The sequence below is a fragment of the Melanostigma gelatinosum genome (genome assembly GCF_949748355.1).
Source record: "Melanostigma gelatinosum genome assembly, chromosome: 6".
In the NCBI taxonomy this organism is placed as follows: Eukaryota; Metazoa; Chordata; class Actinopteri; order Perciformes; family Zoarcidae; genus Melanostigma; species Melanostigma gelatinosum.
In genome coordinates, this window is record NC_136639.1 from 2,054,169 (window position 1) to 2,075,465 (window position 21,297).

Sequence of the window (21,297 nt, forward strand, 5' to 3'; positions counted from 1 at the left end):
GGTGGAGAGGACACTGAAGAAACTATTGTCCATGTTGGATAACCAGGACCACCCTCTCCACCACCTCCTGCAGGGACAGACTGATCCAGATACAGGAGAACATTCTGCTATAAGACTCTACAGTAAATCACCTCTGAACAGATCAATCACACAACTATGACTCTGTTACTCTTTTGTTTGTTTGTTGTTGGTGAAATCTTTGCACTACTGTTTAGTTAGTTAATTTAACATTATTCTATTTCATGGTATATATTGTGCATTTGATATTTAATACTTTATATTTACCTGTATCATAATTGCTGCTGTAGTACAAAAATGTCCCCTTGATGGATTATTAAAGTATCTATCATATCAATCATTGAGTGCTGTCAGCCTCTCAGGAGAAGAACTCTCTGACCTCATGGAGACTACGCAGACTCCCTCAGAGACCAGCAACACTGCACTTTGGTTGGAATGTACAAAATACAAACCAGTTTTATTTGGTTTGTACGATAAAAACATTAAAGGTTACACAAACAGATGATGTGAAAAGTAAAGAAAATAAAAGATAAAATGTCAAAAAGCTCAAAGGTTCAGATCACCAATAAGCCTCGTCACACATCACACATGAACACATGAATGAAGATCAGTGAAACATGATCATCATTAAATGAACACATGATCAGTGAGAATACAAACCAAAGAATGAAAAGTTACATCGTGACACATTCTGCATTATAATATATCTTCATTGAATCAACAGCTGAGCTGGTTCTTGATCAGTAGTTTGGTTCAAACTTCTTTTGTCTCTTTTGATTTGTTTCTATGAGTTTCATCAAACTAGCACACAGTCAGTGATGAATGAAGTCAAAGTGAACAATACCACGTGAAGAACCAAGCTGCATTCAACTGATCCTTCATGTGAGACAGTGTTCTGGTGGATTTGGACGTTTCTGCTTTGACGTGATGTTTATGTGCTTTATTATCTAGAATCATCCAAAACTTTGATTTCTTTTGATCTCAACGTCACTTCTCAGAGTTTGTTCATTTGTTACACGATGATCAAAGAAGATGAATTTAGTTTGTTCAAATCAAAACAACTCTTCACAACTTGTGCTTCTTGTTCCACAGATGCTGCATTTGATCCAGAAAGACTCTTGTTTGACATTCGGAGGTTTTTCTGAACGCAAACAAATGTTTCGAGACAACAAAGTTCAGTTTTCTACACAAAGTCAAAGATGTTTCACAGCTTCTCTCAGACAACACATCATTCCAGGTCATTACATGGACCTCGCTCAGCTCTTTCACACATCCATCTGCAACACCACAAGTCCCAGAGAGCTCTCAACCCCCCAGAGTCCAGACCAGCTCAGGTACCCCTCACCTGCTCCAACTGCATCTACAACCACTGAGAGATCAGGTTGGTACCAACTCACATCAGCTGTGTGTGATCCTGTACACACTGAAACATCTGGTCAGCAGAGAGAAGGTTTCTCTGCAGGAGGAGACTCTCCCTCCTCCAGAGAACACAGAGTCACTGAGGGACCAGAACTGAACCAGAACCCAAAGCCAGGATAAAGAGGTTCAGTGAATGTGGTGTTGAAGGTGTGGAGGTGGATCAGTGTGTCAGAGGAGACTCTGTAGAAGGACAGAGAGCCAGCAGGACAGTCCACATACACTGCTACTCTACCAGAGGAGGAGGAGGAGGAGGTGGTGGGTGTTCTTGTCTTATTGTGATAGACATAGTAACGACCAGATTCACACCACAGACTCCAGGACTGATCATTCTCTCCAAACACACAGTCATCACTGCCTCCTTTCCTCCTGATTCCTCTGTAACTCACTGATATATAAACTCCTTCTCTCCACTCGACCTCCCAGTAACAGCGACCAGTCAGACCAGTTCTACACAGCAGCTGATGATAGTGGTCAAACCTGTCTGGATGATCAGGATATGACTGAACCTCCTTCACATATGTCACCTTCCTGTTGTTGTCAGACAGTTTGAGGTCTCTGTTCACTGTGTTTGTGTCGAGTGTGAGTTCACAGGAATCTGATGGAGAGAACAAGACACAACACAGCTGCAGTTATTAATCGATCATGTGTTTGATGATGACATCAGAGATGTGAATGAGTGATGTCACAGTTTGAAGATGCTTTGTTTCCATGAATCAAACTCAAAGCACACTTACACTTCCTCAGACCTGGTCTGGACCATCGGACTCCAGCAGGTTCCACCCTGAAAGGAGGAGGGGGGTCAGAGCAGCATGGAGACATGGACATTACATCACTCTCACACACAGAGCTTTGTTATTCATCTTCACATGAGCACTTATTGTTCATCAGCTCATAATCTGTGACTTCACTGGAGCTTCTTCTGATTGCAGAAAATATTACAGTTCAAGTCCGTCTGCAGCCACAGAGCACTGCCTGTGTCCCCCTAGAACTCTGGTCCAGTCCTCAATAAACCTCTTTGGGCTCTGACACACCACGTCCACAACCAGCTGATGGTTCTTCACTGAGCGTCTGTGGCCGACTGTCACCTGTACTTTCAACAAGTCGACTCTTCTCAGCCAGGGAACTGGCTCTCAGTGCAAAACAAACCAAACCAGGTAAAGCTGAACTCCTTCAGAACAGCAAAACATTCCTGTTGTGATGATTCATCGAGACGCTTTAAACAGATTGTTTCTGTCTGTTTGTCTTTTCACAATAATGTCTGGACTAAAGGGCAACACACACGCGCATCAGAACATCAACTGTTGTTTGATATGAGCCCACAAACCTGCAGCGTGACGACGTTGACTCATGTCAACCCACCATGATGCCGTCAGCGTGTCAGGATGCACCACTGTCCTCTTTACTAACGTTCAACCAAGACACCGCTCCAGAACAACAACAGTTTCATCACCTTCCCTCCCTGTTGGGCTCATCCTGGCTACTGTTCCCTGATACTTCTGTCTGTGTTGATGGTCTGATGTGGGACACAAACAGTCTGATGAGTCTCTGGTAGTTTGAGGGCAGCTTGGTGTATCAGGGTCATATTAACCAGGCTGACAGTGTGACAGAGAACAAGTCTCCAGCTCGACCTCCTCCATCAGACTGAGTGTCTGTGGCTGCAGCAGGCCTCTTCATACCTGAGAGTTTCCAGTCTCCAGTGAGGATCCTTCTGTCCATCAGACAGCATCTTCACTCCTGAGTCTCCTGGATGATTGTAGCTCAGGTCCAGCTCTCTCAGATCGGAGGGGTTGGAGGTCAGAGCTGAGACCAGAGAAGCACAGCCTTCCTCTGTGATCAGACAGCCTGACAGGCTGCAAACACACAAAACAACACACATGTCACATGATCTGAGGGAACTGTGAGGGCTGGAAGGTTTATGTTTATGACTGTCATCACCAATCTGTTTGTGTGTGAACTTTAAACTCAGTACTTAGTCCAAGAAAAGTAATTCACAGGATCACCTGAGAGTCTCCAGTGTACAATGTGGACTCTTTAGTCCTCCAGACAGCATCTTCACTCCTGAATCCTGCAGGTTGTTGTTACTCAGGTCCATCTCTCTCAGACTAGAGGACTGGGAGCTGAGAACTGAGGACAGAGCTTCACAGCTTCTCTCTGAGAGGTTACAGCCACTCAGTCTGAAGAGACAATGATGAAGAAGAAATAAACAATCAGTAGAAAAGATAGCAGCGTATTTAAGTTATGATCTATGAATCTAACTCTCTGTACTTACAGAGCTTTGTTGGAGGCTTTGACCACTGGCAGCAGCCTCAGAAGAGCCTCCTCTGAAGCAGAGTATTTCTTCAGGTCAAACACGTCCAGATCTTCTTCTGATGACAGTAAGATGAAGACCAGAGCTGACCACTGAGCAGGAGACAGTTCGTCTGTGGAGAGACGTCCTGAACTCAGGGACTGTTGGATCTCCTTCACGAGAGAACCATCATTCAGTTCATTCAGACAGTGGAACAGATTGATGCTTTTCTCTGGAGACACATCCTCACTGATCTTCTTCTTGATGTACTGGGCTGTTCCCTGATTGGTCTGTGAGCTACTTCCTGTCTGTGTCAGCAGACCTCGTAGGAGACTCTGATTGGTCTCCAGAGAAAGACCCAGAAGGAAGCGGAGGAACAAGTCCAGGTGTCCATTTGGACTCTGTAAGGCCTTGTCCACAGCACTCTGGTAGAGACGTGTTGGTTCAGGTTTGCCTCTAGAGACTTTAGACCTCCGGGAGGTTGTTGGTTCTTCTGACAGCAGATTGACTCCAGAGTTGATGAAGGTCAGATGGACATGAAGAGCAGCCAGAAACTCCTGAACACTCAGGTGGACGAAGCAGAAGACCATGTCCTGGTACAGTCCTCTCTCCTCTCTAAAGACCTGTGTGAACACTCCTGAGTACACTGAGGCTGCTTTGATATCGATGCCACACTCTGTCAGGTCGGATTCATAGAAGATCAGGTTCCCTTTCTGCAGCTGATCAAAAGCCAGTTTTCCCAGAGACTCGGTCATCTTCCTGCTCTCTGGACTCCAGTGTGGATCTGTCTCAGCTCCTCCATCATACTTGACCTTCTTCAGTTTGGACTGAACCACCAGGAAGTGGATGTACATCTCAGTCAGGGTCTTGGGCAGCTCTCCTCCCTCTCTGGTCTTCAACACATCCTCCAGAACTGTAGCAGTGATCCAGCAGAAGACTGGGATGTGGCACATGATGTGGAGGCTTCGTGAGGTCTTGATGTGGGAGATGATCCTGCTGGCCTGCTCCTCATCTCTGAATCTCTTCCTGAAGTACTCCTCCTTCTGTGGGTCAGTGAACCCTCTGACCTCTGTCACCATGCCAACACACTCAGGAGGGATCTGATTGGCTGCTGCAGGTCGTGTGGTTATCCAGAGGCGAGCAGAGGGAAGCAGTTTCCCCCTGAAGAGGTTTGTCAGCAGCACATCCACTGAGGTGGACTCTGTAACATCAGTCAGGACCTCATTGTTGGTGAAGTCCAGAGGAAGTCGACACTCATCCAGACCGTCAAAGATGAACAGAACCAGGAACTCTTCAAACCTGCAGATTCCTGCTTCTTTGGTTTCACTGAAGAAGTGATGAACAAGTTGCACCAAGCTGAACTGTTTCTCTTTCACCACATTCAGCTCTCTGAAGGTGAATGGAAATGTGAACAGTATGTCCTGGTGGTCTTTGTCTTCAGCCCAGTCCAGAGTGAACTTCTGTGTTAGGACTGTTTTCCCAATGCCAGCCACTCCCTTTGTCATCACTGTTCTGATTGGTTCCTCTCCTCCAGGTGAGGCTTTAAAGAGGTCTTCTTGTCTGATGGTTGTTTCTGGTCTGTGTGGTTTCCTGGATGCTGTTTCAATCTGTCTGACCTCATGTTCATCATTGACCCCTGCAGTCCCTCCCTCTGTGATGTAGAGCTCTGTGTACATCTCATTCAGAAGGGTTGAGTTTCCTGCTTTAGCGATCCCCTCAAACACACTCTGGAACTTCTTCTTCAGGTTAGATTTGAGTTCACGCTGACAAACTGCAGGAAGTCCTGAATGAACACACAACAAAGAAGATCAATGAGTCAAAGAATAGATTTCAACATGTCATTTCCTCAAAGAATGAGTCGATGAATATATGTTGGTCCATCTCTTGAGACGTTAGTAAACGTCACATTTATCCAGCATGTTGAATCTTTAGAGAAATCCTCTTACTGCTCTGCAGACAGTCAGCCAGCTCCTCCTGCTTCATTCTCCTCAGGAAGTTCATTGTGATCTTCACAAATGCCTCTCTGCTGCTCCTCCTCTGCTCTTCATCCTCACCGTCCAGCACCTCCTCATCCTCCCTCTGACTCTCTAAGCATTCTGGGTAATCTGAACTCAGTCCCTTCTGGATCTTCTTCAGCTCGTTCTTCACAAAAGTGACGATGTTCTCCTCCAGCAGCTGGAACAGAACATTCTATGAATGACACAAACTAAAAGCATGGAAGCAAACATCAGATCCATGTTGGACAGACTGACGATCCACTGGTCTACAGAGTGCAGCATGGAGATGATTGTGAACACAAGAGATGTAACAGTAGTTGTACATGTACAGACCATGAATATGGAGTCCAGGTGTGTTTGATGCTGCTGGGCAGACGGACCTCTGGGAACCTCTGAGCTCTCCTGGTCCTCTCTGTGGAGGGATCATGAAGAATCAGCTCACGTTGTGTTTGTACCATTAACACAAATACAACAATCAGTTAAAGATCTTGTGTCCTGTTAAGATTGATCATAATGAAAACCAGATGCTAAACAGATTGTTATCTCTGCTTTTATTGGACAGTAAGAGTTATTTCATTGGCAGCATGGTCGTGTCAAAAACTATATCGTAGGTCAAATTCATACCGGTTTACTTTATATACCTTCTATACCTTCTACCTCTAGATACAACTACAACTAGAAACAACTAGAATCACATGTGATGTGATACTTTTTCATATCTGGTGTGGTTTCTACTCTACCATTGTGTTGTTAGTCAGATGTACCAAGACTTAATACTGTTGATCTGTCACATCACTGAAACAAAGGGTCTGTGTTTGGTTTTGTCCACAGCACCATTGGGGAGACTTCCTCCTCCGAGTCTTTCTAGTCTCCAGACCTCTGCAACTAGAGTTAGGATTATATCCAGAATGCTACTTCCTGTCTGATGTAAAACCTACAACAAGTAGTCAAAGATATTGTGTCATGTCATGATCATAATGAAAAATGAGATCATAATGACAGATCAAAGACAATAACTGATAGTAGGGCTGCAACTAACGATTATCAATAATCGATTCATCTTGCAATCATTTTTTCGATTAATTGATGAATCGGATATTAATGGGTGAATAAAAGGCGAGTGAATAAAAACGTGTCTTTAGTCTTGCAAACTATACCAGCCCTGCTTTACTACTGTTATTAACGAGCTAACGCTAACTTGTCATGCTTGTCAAGCTGGATAACGAGTAAACAGCAGCACCAGAAGAGCTGCTGGAAGGACGTTAGGTTCCTCACTTCAAAACGGAACTAAAGTAGGATTCTGTAGTGACTAACCTTGCTGTTGAACTCCCTTCCTCCTCATCAAGGACTCCAACATGTTTACATTTTAGGTGCTGAATCATCACGTGGTGCTCCCGTGCCATGCCATGTCGCTTTTGCATATCGGCATCATGACGTAACGGAGTTGTACCCCAAACCGGACAGTTTTTAGCTAATGTTTCAATACAATTCACTTACAATGTTGATAAAAATGATCGTGTAATGTTTTCAGTTGATTTAATGGTGTTAAACTGAAGTTAAACTTCGTACCTTTCAAACGAAATATTGTTGTAATTATTACAGTTAGCTTTGCCTTTACCAGAGTCGTTAAAACGATGCTAACACGGGTGAATTAGCCGTGCACTGCTATTGGCCTAATCCGTACGGACTTCTATCCTCGTTGTAAACACTGGCTGATGCTGGTTTTTCGGGGATATTCGCTTGTTCCAGGGTCGCAAAAATGACCATCAATGCTGTCAACACATCCGGGACCGTAGTTCTGTCCTTCACAATAAGATATCACGCTTCAACAACTCCAAATGATGCAATAAAAGCTCCTTAATTTCCGTTCGAGCTGTTTTAGCGTCGCCCGAGCGTTCTTTCTGTTTTCTCTCATCAAAGTCACTTTCCTATAGTATTTAGACATATAAACGTCCATATATATTCATGAAATTTGACACATAGATTATTTGATATGTATGAATTAATATTATTTACGTTTGGTTGGCGATCGCCGAAGAAAATGACAGCGTAATGACCGGAAAGGGCGTCACGACGGAATCGTTCGAGACAGGCCAATAGCAGCTAGCGCCGACCGAGGCAGGCCATTGTTACGTTAGTTGTTTCGGAGTCCCTTTTTGTCGGTTTATTGCCGTTAAATCACAGCCAAATCAGTTTATTTTGTGTTCCTACAGCTGTAGTAAACAGCGACCGGTGGCTTGCTAGACAGTGAATACATCTCGATGAAATCCACGGAGCTCCTCTGGACAATGTTATGAACCAGACATGACGGCGTTTAGTTTCCCGGGATATCTCTGACTTTCAGAACGCCTACTAAGCAGAAATAGAGGTTATTTTTTCCATGGTTAATGGCGGACAGTTGAACGGCTTTCAGGGCGATAAGCCACGCCCCCTCTCCGGCGCGTCCAGTGCGAATGAACACAAATAGTCCCCGCGAGAATGGCTCAACTCAACTTTGTTTTTTTATACTCAAACATCTCCGCGACTTATTGAGTGGCATAATAATCGCGCGACACAACGAATCGATAATGAAAGTCGTTGCCAACTCTTTTAATGATAGATTTTTATCGATTTTATCGATTCGTTGTTGCAGCCGACTGATAGACGACTGATAGACGACCAAAGTTGTATCTGTAACAGCTAGTCATCTGTTTCATCTGTTTTAAGAACTTACTCTGGGTCATAAGAACGGCGTCCATCTTTGAAGTTAATCCCACGACCAAATGACTGATCACTCTTCATGGACACACAGCTGGGTTCAGGAGACTTTCCACTCTGCTGCTGTGGACTGATAGAAACACTGACATTACATCATCATCATCATTCAGTCATGAAGATCAGCTCACATTGTGTCCGTCCACACAGAGACCAACACAAGGTAAAGGTCCATGAAGTGATATGTGGATGTGGATCAGATGAGTCCCTGTAGTGGTAAAGGTTTACTAGTCCTGCTGATCCCTCTGAGAATCAACAGCTCAGTCTTTCAGCTCACCTTTGATCAACAGAGTGGCGTCCATCTTTGAAGTTAATCAGACGACCAAAAGACTGATCACTCTTCATGGACACACAGCTGGGTTCAGGTCCAGGTTCAGGTTGAGGTCCAGGTCCAGGTTCAGGTCCAGGTTCAGGTTCAGGTCCAGGTCCAGTATCGGGTCCAGGTTCAGGTCCAGGTCCAGGTTCAGCTCCAGCTCCAGGTTCAGGTCCAGGTCCAGGTTCAGGTCCAGGTTCAGGTCCAGGTCCAGGACAGTGTGGTCCCTGATGGGTCCTGGTCACATGTGTAGAAACAGAGTCAGTGAATGAAAGACTTTGAGTCATGGACAGGTAGAGATGGTCATCTCACCTCTGAGCTTTGGTGTGGCTGGTTTTAGAGGGAGGGACTCCCTCCTCTCCATCCTCACACTGATTCATAGCAGAGTCCACACCTTCACACAAACACAACAACATTATTTCTCTTCATCATGACAAACACACACAGCTCATTCACCTCAACACTAAAGACACTCATGGGACAGTTTCCATGCTGTTGTCCCTCTGAGCTGCAGAGTCCTCTCTAAGAGATGACGTTCACAACGCTCTTTAGTCTGTTGGCTTGTTGGAAGACCAGAGGAAGACTCTTCATCTGGCTTTTTATTGGCCTCTTTGGGGATGACGTCACTTTTCACTTCTATTTGAGTGACTTTGAAAAGCTCTTCAACGTTTGAAATGTTCCTCTGTTTCCACGTCTACTGCATCCAGTCAGAGCAGGAAGCAGCTCGTCCAATAATCCAGAATCAGTCATGTGACCTTGTTAGCTGCTGCTGAATTCACATCACTTTGTAGCTTCATGTGTCGAGGAACCAGTGAGAGCAGAGCTGAAAGCATCCGTCCAATCATTGATCAGCACATCAGCACTCATTCCTCCTTCACATCAACGTCCTGATTCTCTGTGATGGAGTCACACTGATGTCTCCTCTCAATGAGGCTGTTAGTGGAGCTGTCGCCCTCTGGTGGCTCACAGGGAAACTGGCACCTTGAACTGACTCATTTCACCGTTTACCGTAAAACACCATCATTCTTTGTTGGGTTGATGTTCTTATAAAACGGTTTAACATCAGCTGAACAGCTTCTTTATGCAGACGGACGCTTACACACATAACATGAGTTTCTAAACGTCACTGAGCAGTAAAAGCTTCATTTATTTGAGGGTCATCACGTTTGTGCGAGGAAGCTGCTCCCTTCAGATCGTCACTAATTATTTTAGAACAGTCAAATCAAACTGAATTCACCTTTTTCAATAATCAGAGTCGCTTACTGACCTTTAGAAGCAGAGAAAAAGAAGCTGCGACATCACGAGCTCCAGAAGTGAAAGTAAAGAGGACACAGGAAGGGAGGGGCTGTGTTGCCAACTCCTCAGTAAGGAAAGTAGCTCTTGGCTGTCCTAAAAGTCGCTAGAAGTCGCTAAATGACGTCATCGCCTAATTTGCACAATTGTAATCTGTCCCTGGTCTCTGGTCTCTGTCCCTCGTCTCTGGTCTCTGTCCCTGGTCTCTGTCCCTGATCCTCTGTCTCTGGTCTCTGTCCCTGATCCTCTGTCCCTGGTCTCTGTCCCTGATCCTCTGTCTCTGGTCTCTGTCCCTGGTCTCTGTCCCTGATCCTCTGTCTCTGGTCTCTGTCCCTGGTCTCTGTCCCTGATCCTCTGTCCCTGGTCTCTGTCCCTGATCCTCTGTCTCTGGTCTCTGTACCTGGTCTCTGTCCCTGGTCTCTGTCCCTGGTCCTCTGTCCCTGGTCTCTGTCCCTGGTCCTCTGTCCCTGGTCTCTGTCCCTGATCCTCTGTCCCTGGTCTCTGTCCCTGGTCCTCTGTCCCTGGTCTCTGTCCCTGATCCTCTGTCCCTGGTCTCTGTCCCTGGTGGACTTATTGAGTCCAGCATCCATACCTGTGTCCCACCACCAGGTGGCAGCAGTCCCACTACAGTAAATTGCAAATGACCCATCAACATCAAATACTTAATGATGTGGTTGTATTTTCCTCTGTCTGGGAATAAAGTTCTATTTTTCTTGTATTGTTTCAGCATTATTATTTTTTTCTGAACTAATATAGTTCAATATATATCGATATCGTATCTTAAAAAATAGTGCTGTGGTCTGAATTTGTGAGAGCTGGAAATAAATAACTGGAATCATGAAATAAAAGTCCCCAGAAATAAATACGATTTTTTAAACGTAATTTAAAAAATAAAAACCTGTTTAATTATTGTACTATGTTGACCTATTTATATATTTCCACTTTCATCGTCACATTTCTGTTGTTCAAGATTTATTTCATTGCCATATTTCTGAATTAATTTACATTTCTAATATCGACTAACATGACATTCCGTACACGGCAACCTCCGACGTGATGACGTAATGGTGAATGATATGAAAGCGCCTTCAATCCAAAGAAACAGGGTTATCCCACAGAGTGCTTTCACATTGTAAACATGTGAAAACAGAAGTTCAGCTGAACTTTGCACGTTCTCAAAGCTGCTGAGCTCCGATAACAAATGTCCAGATGTGACGACGTCATCAAAGCTCTGCCACCAGAGCTGCAGATGTTCCCCTTTGTTGAGGAACACCTCCATCCTTCATCTCAACCCTCACATTCAAATATAAGTTCTCTACAAATGACTAAAAATACAAAACAAATAAAATCACACTCCCAGAAACTCTTTGATTTGTTTGTTGCATCGTCAGATGTCAGACCCCAGTGAGTCAGTCTGCTGTAGTTTACACCACAGTGACTGTAATCCTGTCCTCTACCCACCATGCACTGGGAGGTTACTACGGCAACACTGACAGTCAACAGACATGGCCGACGCTGCAGAGAGCCTCCAGCAACACCAGTGAGTGATGTTTCTGTTTCCTAAATCCTGAACAGTTCAAGTTAAAAACACATCAGGAACAATTTCATCTCATTCTCTGAAACATGGAGACGGTTTTTGTGTGAGTACTTTACCACAGGAAGTGATGCGTTTCCTGTTTTATGTCCAGGTTTGAATTTTCAACCAAAATCTGAAAGGATCACAAGCAGCAGATGGATTCTTCATAGATGTCCATGTTGTCACGTTTTGGGCCATAATTGGTTAATTTAATAGGGACAGAAACAATATAGTAGTAGTAGTAGTAGTGGTAGTAGTAGTAGTAGTAGTAATAGTAGTAGTAGTAGTAGTATAGTAGTAGTAGTAGTAGCAGTCGTAGTCGTAGTAGTAGTAGTAGTAGTCGTAGTAGTAGTAGTAGTAGTAGTAGTAGTAGTCGTAGTAGTAGTAGTAGTAGTAGTCGTAGTAGTAGTAGTAGTAGTAGTAGTAGTAGTCGTAGTAGTAGTCGTAGTAGTAGTAGTAGTAGTAGTAGTCGTAGTAGTAGTAGTAGTAGTAGTAGTAGTAGTAGTAGTCGTAGTAGTAGTAGTAGTAGTCGTAGTAGTAGTAGTAGTAGTAGTAGTAGTAGTCGTAGTAGTAGTGTTAGTAGTAGTAGTAGTAGTAGTAGTAGTAGTAGCAGTCATAGTAGTAGTCGTAGTAGTAGTAGTAGTAGTAGTAGTAGTAGTCGTAGTAGTAGTAGTAGTAGTAGTAGTCGTAGTAGTAGTAGTAGTAGTAGTAGTAGTAGTAGTAGTAGTAGTAGTAGTAGTAGTAGTCGTCGTCGTCGTAGTAGTAGTAGTAGTAGTAGTAGTAGTAGTAGTAGTAGTAGTAGTAGTAGTAGTAGTCGTAGTAGTAGTAGTAGTAGTAGTAGTAGTCGTAGTAGTAGTAGTAGTAGTAGTAGTCGTAGTAGTAGTAGTAGTAGTAGTAGTAGTAGTCGTAGTAGTAGTAGTAGTAGTAGTAGTCGTAGTAGTAGTAGTAGTAGTCGTAGTAGTAGTCGTAGTAGTAGTAGTAGTAGTAGTAGTAGTCGTAGTAGTAGTAGTAGTAGTAGTAGTAGTAGTAGTAGTAGTAGTCGTAGTAGTAGTAGTAGTAGTAGTAGTAGTAGTAGTAGTAGTCGTAGTAGTAGTCGTAGTAGTAGTAGTAGTAGTAGTAGTAGTAGCAGTCGTAGTAGTAGTCGTAGTAGTAGTAGTAGTAGTAGTAGTCGTAGTAGTCGTAGTAGTAGTAGTAGTAGTAGTAGTCGTAGTAGTAGTAGTAGTAGTAGTAGTAGTAGTAGTAGTAGTAGTAGTAGTAGTAGTAGTCGTAGTAGTAGTAGTAGTAGTAGTAGTAGTAGCAGTTGTAGTAGTAGTCGTAGTAGTAGTAGTAGTAGTAGTAGTAGTAGTAGTAGTAGTCGTAGTAGTAGTAGTAGTAGTAGTAGTAGTCGTAGTAGTAGTAGTAGTAGTAGTAGTAGTAGTAGTAGTAGTAGTCGTAGTAGTAGTAGTATAGTAGTATCATCAAGGATGGATGATTTAGTCTCATCCTACACAGTGATGCACAATGAATTTCAGTCTTATCCCATTTGAAACACAACAAACACAACAAACACCTGGAGTGCATTTTCTAAATGTGCATCATCAGGAATGTAAAGAGCAGCAACAGAAACAATTGTCTGGTCGACATCTTCACGTTAAGAACTACAAAAGGGAACTCAGTGAGTCGGCCATCTTAACATCCGCTGAACGCACTTGGTTGTGACCGGCCTGCTTTCCTAAATACGTGACAGTGGTCTTGGCAAAGCTCACATGTTGCTGTTTGAGGTTCAAGTTGAGAGACAAACACTGAACGTTGTTTCAACCAATCAGCTCAATGTGAAGATGTCCCTCACAGAACTCCGCATGAGGCAGAGCAAACATCGGGTTTGCAACCAGGAGACCAGTTTCTGAGACTGGTGTCACAAAGATTTGCTGCATTTTTTTGTTGACGCCTGAAACGTGGACTGACTGTGTTCTCGTGTTCACTCGGAGGCGATCCTGCTCCCACATCCCGACGTTCTCAGCCCGACACCCCATGATCCCCAAACTGTACGTGATGCCGTGGAAACAGGACATGAAGAACCAGAGGCTCCTGATGAAGGTAGACACCGGGGAGGAAAACAAACACACCTCATGTTACACTGTGCAGTCAGATTCACTGTGTGTGTGTGTGTGTGTGTGTGTGTGTGTGTGTGTGTGTGTGTGTGTGTGTGTGTAACAGAACGCAGCTCTGGCAGAGATCCCTGTGGTTCCTCTTGAGGAGTCTTTGTGGTTTTGTGGGCGGGAGCGTCTCTGTCACAGTCAGGACTCCACCCACCTCTCCTCCTCCTCCTCCTCCTCTTCCTCCTCCTCCTCCTCTGCTCCTCTCAGCCAGACAGGACTGACAGCTCATCACTCCTCACACTTCTCCAGATACAACAGCTCCGTGGTGACGACCAGGCGTCTCCACCAGACCTGAAGACTGATCACACGAATGCTAATAAAGCCGTCTGAGGGTTCCATCACAGCTCTGTGTTTCCTGTCTGTAGATACAGTGATAGTAAACTCTCCTTCAGTAGATTCATTAGTTCCATTTGATGTATGAAGGAGGATCCGACACACAATATTGACAGAAGAACGGAGAAACCTAAACACAGAGAAGATATTCATTTTTAATGAATAATTAGTTGCAGCAGATGTGGGGACCTCTTCGGGGGTCCACTACATTTATTTTGTATTCCATACACTGAAAAAAATGATACTTTCGACTAACTTAAAAAAAATTACTCTAATTTGTTAAACGTAAATGTATTCGTTTTTCTCAAATTATATTTATGATTTGGTTGAAACCTGACAATTTGATTACAGACAAATCAAAATATTACTTTTGAAAAAGACAAAAAATTACACTCACACAAAGTAAAATAATTAATTACAAAGACCATAAACTAATTTGATTACATTGATACAACTTTATTTTTCAATTTGGGAAAACATACGTATCCGTATAAAAAGCATTTTATTTATTTATTTCATTCATTCATTTCAAAATGCCATCGACCAAAATGAATGAATGAACTTTTATTGTTTTTTTATGTCTTGCTTAAATGAGTCATCTTAATGCTGATTTCAATGAATCGATTCATAATTGGTTTTTTTTTAAATGATCGTTTGAAAATGAAAACAGTGAAAAAGTGTCACACTCGGACTCCTACTAAACTTCACTGTAACATCGTGGCCTGTCAGAGAAAAATCATCGTAAACAGGTGACATCGTGATGACGTCATGCTGCTTCCAACTCACAAAATGAAAGTTTTGTTTTTAAACTGAATGAAGTTAAACTGGTTCAACTGGTTCATGTCGTTCTTTCCTTCTATTTATTGTTCAGTGTTTTGGCTTTAGCATCAAGCAATTTGTCAGAGAAAGCAGCTGTTGTTTCCTATGCAAACGATGCTGCACACACACACACACTCACACACACACACACACACACACACTTCGCCTCTCTGCGTGCGTCTCGAGCCTCTATGTGAATGTCTCAGTGTGTCACCAGCAGTGATGACAAATCTCTTTGTTTTATGATGCAACCACACACACACACACATACACACTCACACACACACACTTACACACACACACACATACACACTCACACTCACTCACACACTCACACACACACTCACACACACACACTCACTCACTCACACACACACACACACACTCACACACACACACACACACACTCACACACACACACACACACACACACACACACACTCACTCACTCACACACACACACACTCACACACACTCACACACACACACACACACTCACACACACTCACACACACACACTCACACACACACTCACTCACTCACACACACACTCACACACACACACACTCACACACACACACACTCACTCACACACACACACACACACACACACACTCACACACACACTCACACACACACACACACACACACACACTGACATTATGTAGTTTAATGTGTATATTGCTGATGGTTTTTCTCTTTGTTGAGATTTTTTATTGTCAGTTAGAGCATGCGCAGTAGGTTCACGGTATAAACAGACCCACGTTCATGTTATCTAAACTTTACGAGGTAAATTATCTGTCACTCTCATCTTTACGAGTGTCCTCTGTCTCTTCCTCTCTTTTTCTCTCGATGCGCAAGGACGCGTGCCAAAGTTTGGTGCGTAATGGACACCGATCCATCCTTCCTTCTCCTCCTCCTCCTCTCCCACCGTGTTCCCGACATGTTGGGATGTCTCGAGAGTCCAGAGGAGAGACACAGAGAGAGAGAGAGAGAGAGAGAGAGAGAGAGAGAGAGAGAGAGAGAGAGAGAGAGAGAGAGAGAGAGACACAGAGAGAGATAGAGAGAGGGAGAGAGAGAGCGATGACAATAAACCGTTTGAGTCACCATGTGAGGGGACGACCCGCTCGCCAACTCGTGGATGGATGGACAGATGGACAGAGAGAGAGAGAGAGGGGGAGACACAGTGAAGGAGAGGGAGAGACTTGGTCCTTAACGCACATTACGCACAGATGGTTTGCGTGCGTCCTGGAGCGTGCAGAGGACTAAATGACTGTTTGTAACTTTTTGTTTCTAAATGTTTCACTTGGACTCCAGTTTGGTGACTTCTCGCTCAGTGCGTCTGCTCTGACTGTTTGGTACTAAATGTTGAAGGAGCAGGGCTTTATTTCACGGTAACCGTTAGTTTCTCGGTGCATCAGTGACTCTTACCGGTAGGCGGACATGTCGGGACAGAAACCGGCCCTAAAGAGCGGCGAGAGCCGCTTCCAGGTGGACGCGGTGACGGAAGCGTCCTCCGCGGCCTCCGCCGATGGATCCAAGCCGCCCGAGGAGTCCAAAGGCCGGTTCAGGGTGGTGGGCTTCCTGGATTCTGGCGCGCTGGGCAGCGCGATGGACATCGGTCTCCCGCCGGATGTCTCCCACGATCCGGACCAGGCGAGGAGCGACTCGGTCAGCCTCCATTCAACGGGCACGGGACACACGCACATCTCCGACAGCCACTCCAACACCTACTACATGAGGACCTTCGGTCACAACACCATCGACGCGGTGCCCAACATCGACTTCTACCGGCACACCGCTGCCACTCTCGGGGAGAAGCTGATCAGACCGTCGCTGTCGGAGCTGCACGATGAACTCGATAAAGTAAATAATAAAAAGAAAAATCTGTTTTCACGAAAAATAACTTTCATGGCAAAATCCACATGTTCCAATATCAGTTTGTTCTCAGACTCTGATCCAGAAATCTCCACTTCAGCAGCTACACCAGACTTTACACGTTCATTCCTCTCTGTGTGCTGAAGGTTCACACGGAGGTTTGTTCACACAGCATTCATAACCTCATTTATACACATGTTATTACCAAAAACATGGAGAAAACTGATTTTGTTTTGAGGCTGTTGACAGTATTTTCTGAATTATAAAGTGAAACAAACAGATATCTGTAATTCTCTCCTTAAAAACCTTTGACTCTAATATGGCAACACCGTGAAACAATCATTTTGAACATGACTTCATCCAAAGTTCACATTTGTGTTCTGGAAACGTAGAAACATTTGATGAGGTAACGCCTCATTTACATCTTTAACCAACATTTCAGAACACTTCTAACACAAAGAGTCGTAATGTCAGTGATGAAGTGGAGAAGTTTCATGACATTCGTTCATGATGTCATTATGTCTTCACCTGAAGTGTCTAAAGCCTCAAAGAAGCAACAGCAACCTTTAAAACACGTCACTGCAAGTAAAGGTTCTGCATTCAACATGTTTACTGAAGTTGTATCAGTAGTTAGCTTTATGTGTAAGGGTATGTACCCTGTTGATCTTTACAGTAAGATCAATCTATATAATAATCATAATAATATGGGTGATAAAATAGCTCAAACACCTGCAGACAGATGATAAAGATATGGATGTATGTTCTGCACGCTGGCAAATTCTTAATTTGATTTCATTCATTTAAAGACTGAAACAGAAAACATTCCCTTCACTTCCATCCTCTGAGAGGGCTCAGTGACATCACTGGAGGCATGGCCCCAACACACACACACACACACACACACACGCACACACACACGCACACACACACACGCACACACACACGCACACACACACACACACACACACACGCACACACACACACGCACGCACACACACACGCACACACACACACACACACACACGCAGACACACACACACACGCACACACACACACGCACACACACACACGCATGCGCACACACACACACACGCACACACACGCACACACACACACACACACACGCACGCACACACACACACACGCACACACGCACATGCAGACACACACACGCACACACGCACACACACACACGCACACACACACACGCACGCACACACACACACGCACGCACACGCACGCACACACACGCACACACACACACACACGCACGCACACACACGCACACACACACACACGCACGCACACACACACACAATGCTGCCTCTCATGACCTCGCCACGCTCCCACTCCTCAGATACAGCTAGGTAGCCGTAACACAGACGCACATTGTACATTGATCACGCAGCAGCTGAAGTATTGTTTCAACTCATGTGAGCAATTATTCCAAGCAACACAAAGTGCAGACTCAGCATAGTATACATTAAACATGAGTGTGTGGTTGGCATGAATGTGTTCAGACATGCAGCAGTATTTACTCACAATCAGCTCTGAGAAAGTCAAGTTTCAGTCTTTGAATTGAACTATATTTCCTGTTTCTGTTTCACTGAGTAAAGAGTCCAACACCACTGGTTCACTTATGGAATGCAGTTCAGAAGTACAGCCAGCGATGGAGCGTCTGTTCTGCAGCACACTTGTGGATGTTAAGTGACGTTAAGCTGCTGAATCTGATTTTTAATTTGAGGAGAACAATGAGCTCATTGCTGAACTCATGAACAATTGCTCATCAACCGCTCATCACAAGTTAGCAGAGCAAACATTTCAAACATTTATTCAAGTTTTGATTTGAAATGTATATTTTCACATTTATAATTCTGCCGCTACAAACCCACTCTGAGACTCTTCATAATGAAGAAATGTCATTTAATGAATCACATAAAATCAAACACTTTAAACAACAAAACAGAACAAATCAGGAAGTCAACAGACACACATGTTCAATTAAACAACAAAGATGTTCTTGGAATGTCCCAGCATGAACAAATATATCCTTAAGACAAAGACAAAAAGTATAAAATAATAACTAAATATAAATAAAAAAATCAACCACTTCAACACAACTGCCGCTCAAACGTGTGACTCAGTAAATTCATCTTCTGTGACAAAAGAAAATGAAATTGTTTCAGCTGTTCTCTGCTGCTCACCCGTCTGTGTGTTTGTCTTTCCCTCTTTATCACTCTTGGCTGTGATTGGTTGTCAGGATCCGTTCGAGGACGGTCTGGCCAATGGAGAGGAGCCATCGGCGGCTGAGGAGGCGGCGGCAAAGCTGGCGGCAAAGGAGGCGAAAGGAGGAACCGTCAAGTTCGGTTGGGTCAAAGGAGTCTTGGTGAGTGTTCTGTTCAATGTGGTCAAATAAATGTTTCATCCACTGCAGTTATTAATCACGCTGTTCACTGTGTGTGTGTTGCAGATCCGCTGCATGCTGAATATCTGGGGTGTGATGCTCTTCATCAGAATGTCCTGGATCGTTGGACAGGCTGGAATCGGTACGCACACATAAGACAAAGTTTAACTTTGACTTTAGGAATCTCCTTCCTGCAGACCAACCAATGAGAATACAGCGTTTCTAAGTAGATGTTGTATCTGGTCTCTACGGTATGAAGGATAACGCTCTCTATATATTTGTTTGAATCCCGTGAAGAGACCAAAACCAACAAGGAAAGTACTGAGAAGTTTAAATATCTAATATATCTCCTTCCTTTGTCCCGTAGAGCTGCATTAACAACAAATTCAACCTTTGTGGTTTGTCTTCATTTGTTTTCCGTTTTGTTCGTTGGTGTGCAACAGGACTGACCATTGCGATCATTCTGATGGCCACTGTGGTCACCACCATCACTGGTCTGTCTACTTCTGCCATAGCGACCAACGGCTTCGTACGAGGAGGTGAGACAGCAACCGTACACAAGCTTTGCTATATAACTAGAATGCATCCTCAATTACGTTTAGAGGGAAACTCGTTTTTTCCTGGATTACAGTAGCAGTGGTTTACGTTGTAAATTTAAACAAAACAGAACAAAAATGCTGCTCACAGGCTCAGTCAGGACGTCTTAAGGAAACTTGTTCCAAAGTTTTCAATGAGTCCGTTTAAAGACACGTAATGCCTAAAGTTAACCAGCACCACGTGATGAACCAATGATCAACACCACTGCTGTGCAGGAGGAGCGTACTACCTGATCTCCAGGAGCCTGGGGCCGGAGTTCGGAGGCTCCATCGGCCTCATCTTTGCCTTCGCCAACGCCGTGGCCGTGGCCATGTACGTGGTGGGCTTCGCAGAGACAGTCGTTGAGATGCTCAATGTGAGGAACACTTTGGTGGAAACACTCAAACGTTCATCCGTCTTGTCTATCGAGCAACGATTCCGACGCTGATCTCGTGTTCGGTTCTTTGGTTTGTCGGCTGCAGGATGTTGACGCTCTGATGACCGATGAGCTCAACGACATTCGCATCGTCGGGACTCTGACCGTCATCCTGCTGCTGGGAATCTCTGTAGCTGGGATGGAGTGGGAAGCCAAGGTAGGACCGTGAATCCACAATGAAAGAGAAAACTGAACACCCAGAATCCTCTGCTGCTGTCTCAAAGACGGACACATGAAACTCAGATTACACGATTGAGGCCCTGCAGCTGCTTTTGGTCCAGACTGAAACATCTCTACATATTTTGGATAGATTAAGATGAAATGTTGTACAAACATTCATGGGCCCCAGAGGATGAATCCTACTGACTTTGTTGATTCCCTGACTGTTTGTCCAGCGAAACCACGACGTTCACACTCGTAGTTGTACGTGAAATGCCTCCACAACTGTTCGTTGAGTGTCATGAAACTTGGCTCAGACATTCATGGTCCCCTCAGGATGCATTGTATGAATGTTGGTGATCTTCTGACTTTTCATCTTGCTTCATCATTCGGCCCGAATATAAAATATTCTCATATTTTAGTTTATCACCGAATACCTGCAGAGAGAATTACATTTCCTCTCAGCCCCAGCTGTACTTCGTGTTTCGTGCTAATTTGTAAATGTTAACATGCTAACAAGGTAAACTAACATGGGGAACATGATCAGCAGTTCTAAAGTAGAACAAACACATCAGGAAATGTTCTTGCTAGTAATGGGACAGTTACCACAGTGTTCCTGACGAACACCTCCTTCCACATGTCTTCCTCTCTCTGCGTCTCTCTGTCCATCAGGCTCAGATCGTCCTCCTGGTGATCCTGTTGGCAGCCATCGCTAACTACTTCATAGGAAGCTTCATTTCCATAGAGAGCAAAGAGCCCAAAGGATTCTTCGGCTACCACTGTCAGTCTGCACTCTCTTTGTTTTATCCAAACCTTTGGCTTTGACTTTACACCTGAAGTCATGTGTTTCTCTGTTTTGGCTCTTTCCTCCTGCAGCCGCCATCTTCTTGGAGAACC

At 44.2% G+C, this 21,297-nt stretch overlaps 3 protein-coding genes across 3 annotated transcripts in view; 2 read left to right on the forward strand and 1 right to left on the reverse strand.

The window, feature by feature from the left end:
• Positions 1–453: 453 nt before the first annotated feature.
• On the reverse strand, positions 454–8,849 carry LOC306778679 (protein NLRC3-like). Its single transcript, XM_079270296.1, has 9 exons — positions 8,753–8,849; positions 8,435–8,548; positions 6,055–6,133; positions 5,671–5,899; positions 3,707–5,507; positions 3,438–3,611; positions 3,114–3,287; positions 2,172–2,218; positions 454–2,032 (listed from the first exon to the last, which is right to left on the reverse strand). The coding sequence occupies exons 1-9, from the start codon at positions 8,818–8,820 to the stop codon at positions 1,455–1,457; spliced, it is 3,264 nt and encodes a 1,087-aa protein (XP_079126422.1). The 5' UTR covers positions 8,821–8,849; the 3' UTR covers positions 454–1,454.
• Positions 8,850–11,586: 2,737 nt separating this feature from the next.
• LOC306778937 (sperm-associated microtubule inner protein 10-like) lies at positions 11,587–14,090 on the forward strand (the record flags this gene model as incomplete). Its single annotated transcript, XM_079270682.1, has 3 exons — positions 11,587–11,621; positions 13,625–13,733; positions 13,854–14,090. 3 exons carry the CDS (start codon positions 11,587–11,589, stop codon positions 14,088–14,090), a joined length of 381 nt encoding a protein of 126 aa, XP_079126808.1.
• Positions 14,091–16,149: 2,059 nt separating this feature from the next.
• Positions 16,150–21,297, forward strand: part of LOC306778058 (solute carrier family 12 member 2) — a 17,049-nt gene continuing 11,901 nt past the window's right edge. The window contains exons 1-8 of the mRNA XM_079269416.1: positions 16,150–16,813; positions 19,086–19,211; positions 19,296–19,371; positions 19,673–19,768; positions 20,042–20,181; positions 20,288–20,398; positions 21,073–21,181; positions 21,277–21,297. The exon at positions 21,277–21,297 is cut by the window's right edge and continues 107 nt beyond it. Of these exons, the coding sequence (XP_079125542.1) occupies positions 16,391–16,813; positions 19,086–19,211; positions 19,296–19,371; positions 19,673–19,768; positions 20,042–20,181; positions 20,288–20,398; positions 21,073–21,181; positions 21,277–21,297 (1,102 nt within the window). The 5' untranslated portion in view covers positions 16,150–16,390. The remainder of the gene's footprint in view (positions 16,814–19,085; positions 19,212–19,295; positions 19,372–19,672; positions 19,769–20,041; positions 20,182–20,287; positions 20,399–21,072; positions 21,182–21,276) is intronic.